Here is a 6,975-nt window from a genome sequence, read left to right on the forward strand (position 1 = left end):
TGACTGAACTGATCGCAGTGGCAGAGTAAGTCTCGAGCTACTCAGAAACTGCTAAGAAGTGTCTATTCGCAATTTTGAAAATCTTTCGTTTGCTAATTTGCTAAGCTAAGATTCACTCCCAGTAGGCGGCGGCTTAACGCGTGCAATGCTGCTAAAAGCAGCTAACGAGCGAACAACTCGGAATGAGGGCCGTTGTACCCGTACGTCACGCGTGGGCATTGTGGTGCATACGCATGCGCAGAAATGCCGCTTCTTAGCCTGATCGCTGCGCTGCGAACAACGGCAGCTAGCGATCAACTCGGAATGACCACCACTGGTAGAGAAGCTGCAATCAAATTAATATAGGCTTCTATCTCTTTATCCATCAGACTCCTGGAACCTTCACTTTTGTCCACAGCATGAGAAAGAGTGTCAGCAATGTACATGTATTTACCGGGACAGTACAGCAAGTGTACATCATATTTCTGTAGTCTGATAAGCATTCGTTGAATTCTCATGGGACAGTCATGTAATGATTTAGGGGGTGATTCTGACTTGATCGTAGCTGTGCTAAACAGGAACACAGACATGAGTGGGGATGCCCAGCACAGCGCTAGCCCGCCCAGCATGTCAGTCCCTGCCCCATTGCTAAAGTACAAAAGCATTGCACTGCGGCAATGCTTTTGTACTTTAGGAGTAGCTACCGGCCAGTATGTAACACAGCCGCTGCGTCCCGCCCCCACACGGTCCGGCCATGCCTGCATTGGCCGGACCACACCCACAAAATGGTGGCCAAACACTGCTGCGTCGCTCCCTCCTACTCAGCAAATGCCTCTGCTTGTCAATTTGAAAGAGGTGATTGCTAGGCAATGACAGCCGTCGGCTGTCAGCCATGTGCTGGCACACGGCGGCGCAGGCACATGCGCAGTTCTGACCTGATCAATGCTCTGCGATAAACTGCAGCGAGCGATCAGGTCATAATGACCCCCTTAGTCATGATCGCTAACAATGGCTTGTGGTCAGTTTTCACTGTAAATGTTTGACCATACACAAACTGATGAAATTGCTCACATGCATATGTGATCGCTAGAAGTTCTTTTTCTATCTGATAATACCTTTTTTCAGCACTTTCCAATGCTATTGATGCAAAGATTAGTGGTTGCCATGTATCCTCATGTTCTTGTAACAACACTGAGCCTAGGCCAAATTGAGAAGCATCTGCTGAAATTCTTTTTCTTTTTGTAGGATCAAAGAATCTTAGTACTGGTTGCTCTGTAATGGTCGGTTTCAAGTTTTGCCAACTTTCTTCTTGTTCATGTGACATGGAGAGGAGGTCGACATGGTCATTAGGTCGACATGTAAAAGGTTGAGAGTGCTTATGGTCGTCACACATATGATCCACATACACTTGTTACCAACAACCATCTAAGAGAGGCTGTTCATTTAGAGAGTTCATAAATAAGCTTTCCTAAGTAAGTAATCATTCCTAGGATTCTTCTCACATCATCTTTATTGTTAGGAGGTTCCATGTTCACTATGGCTGATATTTTTTGGGGGTCAGGTTTTACACCTTGATCCGAGACCAGATTACCCATAAAGGTAAGTGTATTCACGTCAAATTTCCATTTATCCTTGTTTAGCTTTAAATTCACTTTCTTGACAAGTACCATTACTTGTCTCAATCTAGAATCATGTTCTTCCTTTGTAGATCCCCAGACAATAATGTCATCCATCATTGTTTCAACAAGTTCAAAATTCATGTGTATCCTTTTGTGATATATTGTACTTATGGAGCAGACAATATTCCATTTGGTAGTTGAAGAAATCTCTATCAACCCTCTGGTGTATTAAATTTACAAGCTTTGAGCTGGCCTCAGCTAGCTTCATTTGCCAGAATCCTGAAGATGCGCCCAATTTACTTAACCATTTTGCTCCCGCAAATTGCAACATAATTTAATCTCTGGTTGGTAGTTTGAAATGTTCTCATTTAATAGCTTTGTTTAAATCTCTTGGATCATGACATATTCTGAGTTGTCCATTTTTCTTTTTAACAATTACTAAGGAGCTCACTCATTCAGTAGGCTCATCAACTTTCTGTATCATACCCAAGGCTTCCATGTGGTTTAACTATTGTTGAAGTTCAGGTTTACACATATTAGTAAGGGAATGTCTACAAACATTAAGCATTCTAATGCAATAACGGGTGGCATTTGATATGCCGGCTTTCAGGATCCCGGCGCTTAGTATACCGGCGCCGGAATCCCTACAGCATGCATACTGACAACTATTCTCCCTCTTGGGGGTCCGCAACCCCCCTGGAGGGAGAATAAATAGTGTGGCGCATGTTGCGCGCCACCGTGCCTGCAGTGTGGCGTGTGCAGTGAGCCCACAAGGGGCTCTTATGCGCTCACCCCACTGCCGGAATGCCGTAGTTTGGGATCCCAGTGCCGGTATTCTGGGCACTGGGATCCCGACAGCCGACATAACATACTACACCCTGTAATAACATCACAGAATACAAAGTATTTATTGGCAGATGGGATGCCATCCCAACAGCGGCATCCCACCTGCCAGAATGCCAGCAACAGGGCAATCACTGAGAGTCCCCTTGCAGCTTTGCCATGCTTGCCATGCTGTCATGGACACCCACAAGTGGGAATAGCCCTGCTGCGCCGGGATCCCAACATCTGGCATTTTAACTGCAATCCATATAGGTAACTGTGATTTATAGCTTGGATTTAGATAATTCAGTCACACAATACTTATCTTAAAGCTTCTAATTGAGAGCAAGGAAAACTACTCTTCTGTACAGTATGAACATTTTACATGGTATCCAGGTGACATGTTGACCTCAATTAGGCCTACAGTCAATAGGATGACCACTAATGGTCGACATGGATTAGGTTGACATGGAGAAAAGGTCAACATGGCCATTAGTTCGACATGTAAAAGGTTGACAGTGCTGATGGTTGACAGGTGCAAAAGGTCAACACACATATGAACCACACACATATGGTTGACACTTTTTTTGTTTTATTTTTTCCTTTTTTTCATACTTTACCATCCACATAGACTACAATTAGGAATAGTAAGCTTGCCCGAAACATGGCGAGCAAAGTGGTACACTAATTGGGGTTCCCTTTACTCTTACGGAGAAATCTTCAGGATCTCCAGCATGAGATTTGTGGTTTAAGTGCAATAGGGAATAATATTTAATCATCATGTTAGGACCTGCACTTGGACACTTTTGGATCTTTCATTAAAACATAAAATACTACTACCTACAGTATTTGTTTATATATTGTGACCTTTGTACATTAATACTTCCAGTTCCACTATTTGTGAACCAGAAGTGATTAACAATGGGTGTACTGTATATAAGAGTATCATGTTTTACATTTACCCACACAGCCCTGAGGAAGAGTCACAGATGAAACGCATTGGAAAACTACACTGTGAAGGTGTGCAAGGTTCAAGGATTGTATCCAGACTATCGAACATAGCAAATGTAAGGAGAAGGTTCTAGAGCCCCAAACTATTTCTTATCACACTCTAATGCTGCTTTATGGTACAGTTCCTAATTGCTACCAATACTATTCATCTCTTTAGTAGACTAAAACTTGTTTTAAAGATACCATGTTAGGTTTTGGATATCTCTTATCTATGCATATTGATGATATGCTCTTATGATGCAAGCCCATCTACATGTACTGTTTGTACACATAGAAACCTATTAATGATGTTTGACAAAACTGCTTTTTTGGAAGTATAACATTACTTTGGGGGAAATCCTCCCAAAGACAGTTTTTGTTTTTATAAATAATTTTTATGATAATTTGATTGTACCCATCATTGTCTCTATTATCTTTTCTATATATGAACATCGTAGAACAATCATTTTAATTATATATGAAAACTCTTTCTCACCACTCCCCTTGTTTTAGCAATAGCCCACAACTCTTTTCAACCTCAATATCACTAACTGCATATCTCAGTGGTTCTCAAACTGTGTGCCGTGGCACCCTGGGGTGCCTTGGGAAACTTGCAGGGGTGCCTCGGGTTGGTGGTCCAGAACCAGTTCAAATTATTTACAGTCATTGCAACAGACAAAACCAGTGCTGGTGGCTTCCAGTCATAAAATATGAGTACACACAGAAGTTGATACTGTCCCTCATCACATAACTGAACTCAAGGATGACTTATAAACACAATTTACTTAATTTACAGTAATATTTTTTTTTCTATATTTCTCAATAAGAAACTTTTGGCCTAGGGGTGCCATGAAAAAAAAAATTCTGACAATCTAGGGTGCCGTAATTCAAAAAAGTTTGGGAACCACTGGCATATCTGATTCTTGGGCAGAGCCTTGGATTTAAGTAGCACCAGGAATAACACCACCTGCTGCAGCAGAAACAAACACCTTCCAATGACGCTTAACTACAATTAATCAGATGATAGAAATCACTGGTTGAGAACATATTTTTGTATTTTAAAAGAGCTGACATCCTTCTATCTAGTGAATAAATGTCAACATAGATCACATGTTACCATCATATTCATTTCCAGCATTGCAATATTATATTACAGTGTGGAATATTACATTTATATAGACCATAACTAAAGTGCAAATAAAATGTAAATGTTTAATGTGACATCAGGCTTATAATAACATCCTAAGAGGGACAATTAGCCAGATACACAAGGCGTGCTTATTTGTATAATCAGGAACAGCTGCGATGCTTTGCATTATCATTTGCATTATAGAGTGATATAAAGGGACCATCCAGTAACCCAGCCATCCCACCTACATGTACTGTTTGTACACAGAGAAACTTATTCATGATGTGTATACAGTATGTAAAATAAGAAAGAGCGCTATAAATTAATAATGGCACCTGTGAAAAAATTTGGATCATTTAAAAATGTTTACAGCTCTTTTAAGAGTGTGTTAGGGGAGCTGGTGGAATGTATAAATGAGAAGGTCTGGGAAGTCCAATTTCAACTATCTCTGATTTTTCCTTCCTGGTAAATATCAACACAGATGACCTGTTACCATAATATTCATTGCCAGCATTGCAAATATTATATGACTGTGTGTAATATTTATGTTTATATAGACCATAACTATAGTGCAAATACATGTAAATGTTTAATGTGACATTAAGCTTATAATAACATCCTAAGAGGAACACTTAGCAATAAACACAAGGCTTCCTTATTTGTATAATCAGGAACAGCTGCGATGCTTTGCATTATTATTTGCATTATAGAGTGATATAAAGGGACATTCCAGTAACCCAGCCATCCCACCTACATGTACTGTTTGTACACAGAGAAACTTATTCATGATGTGTATACAGTATGTAAAATAAGAAAGAGCGCTATAAATTAATAATGGCACCTGTGAAAAAATTTGGATCATTTAAAAATGTTTACAGCTCTTTTAAGAGTGTGTTAGGGGAGCTGGTGGAATGTATAAATGAGAAGGTCTGGGAAGTCCAATTTCAACTATCCCTGATTTTTCCTTCCTGGTAAATATCAACACAGATGACCTGTTACCATAATATTCATTGCCAGCATTGCAAATATTATATGACTGTGTGTAATATTTATGTTTATATAGACCATAACTATAGTGCAAATAAATGTAAATGTTTAATGTGACATTAAGCTTATAATAACATGTTCAGAGGAACACTTAGCAATAAACACAAGGCTTCCTTATTTGTATAATCAGGAACAGCTGCGATGCTTTGCATTATTATTTGCATTATAGAGTGATATAAAGGGACTATCCAGTAACTCAGCAATTACCTGTATTACCTTTCACTTGGCTGAATGACTCCTATGACTGAAGATATGAACAGCACTATGGGGGGAGAATATAACATACAGCAGTTGGCTATTCATGTTGCAGCATGAATTACATTTATAGCAGGACTGATGATAAATGGATTTATTGTTGCTGTGAATGTCACTGACTGGATGAAACAAAGACCAGTGACCTCTACTGACCAGATTCTCACCTTCCTCGCAGTCACAAGGGTGTTCTATCATTCTGCCTGCCTGTTGGATATATTTCTTCAGACTCTCTTTATAGAAATACTTATTAAATATGCTGTAGTTATTAAATGTATTCTTGCATTCTCCTTCTATTCCAGCATCTGGTTAACAAACCTTCTCTCTGTTGTCTTCTGCCTGAAGATCTGCAACTTCCACAATGTCTTCTTTCTACGTCTGAAAATAATGATATTACAGAGGATCGTCTGTCTGATTATTGGTTCTGTGCTGGTTTCCATTTGTTCCAGTTTATCATATATTTTGATATCAATAATTGAAATTCCTGAGAATTCATCAAACAAAACAAGTAACTGGGGAAAAAATTATTCTGTGATATATGTGTTTTTGTTCTGGAATGCAGTGCCCTTTCTCATCTTCCTAATATCATCGTACCTTCTCATCTTCTCTCTGTGTCATCACATGAATAGAATGAGATATGACAGAGCTGTAACAGGACAACTAGACACTTATTACAAGACCATAACATTTTCAGCTGTCTCATTCCTTACCTATGCCTTTTGTTGCATTACACATGTTACTCTATGGTTCCATCAGGGATCACCTGATCATTTAGGAGCTAGATTTATTTTGAATGTTTTTCCAACTCTGCATTCTATCTACCTGATCCATGTAACCGCCAGGCTAAAGAGTCATCTTTTTGAGATTGTGCAACATGTATCCAAATGCTTATTTCATTGAAGAAGTTATTATTCCAAGCTCGGAGATGAGGTGGAGACAGTTATTCAAAAGTTTTGTGAAAGGTCCATAGAAGTAGATGATTATTATTATCCAATTATAAATTGTGAGATATTGAATAATATTAATTTTTATACCTCCCTGATCCAGCATTCATACTGAATGTCATACAGTACGTTGATAAATGGAGGTGTTACATCCCACATTATGTGTCTCATTCATGAATCCTGCAGACGCATA

General features: G+C 39.3%; 1 protein-coding gene across 1 annotated transcript; it reads left to right on the forward strand.

Annotated features, from left to right (window-relative positions):
• Positions 1–5,922: 5,922 nt before the first annotated feature.
• LOC134910813 (taste receptor type 2 member 50-like) lies at positions 5,923–6,738 on the forward strand. The gene has a single exon (XM_063919196.1). The coding sequence runs from the start codon at positions 5,923–5,925 to the stop codon at positions 6,736–6,738; it is 816 nt and encodes a 271-aa protein (XP_063775266.1).
• Positions 6,739–6,975: the final 237 nt, after the last annotated feature.

This window comes from Pseudophryne corroboree, chromosome 4 (genome assembly GCF_028390025.1).
Source record: "Pseudophryne corroboree isolate aPseCor3 chromosome 4, aPseCor3.hap2, whole genome shotgun sequence".
Classification (NCBI taxonomy): Eukaryota; Metazoa; Chordata; class Amphibia; order Anura; family Myobatrachidae; genus Pseudophryne; species Pseudophryne corroboree.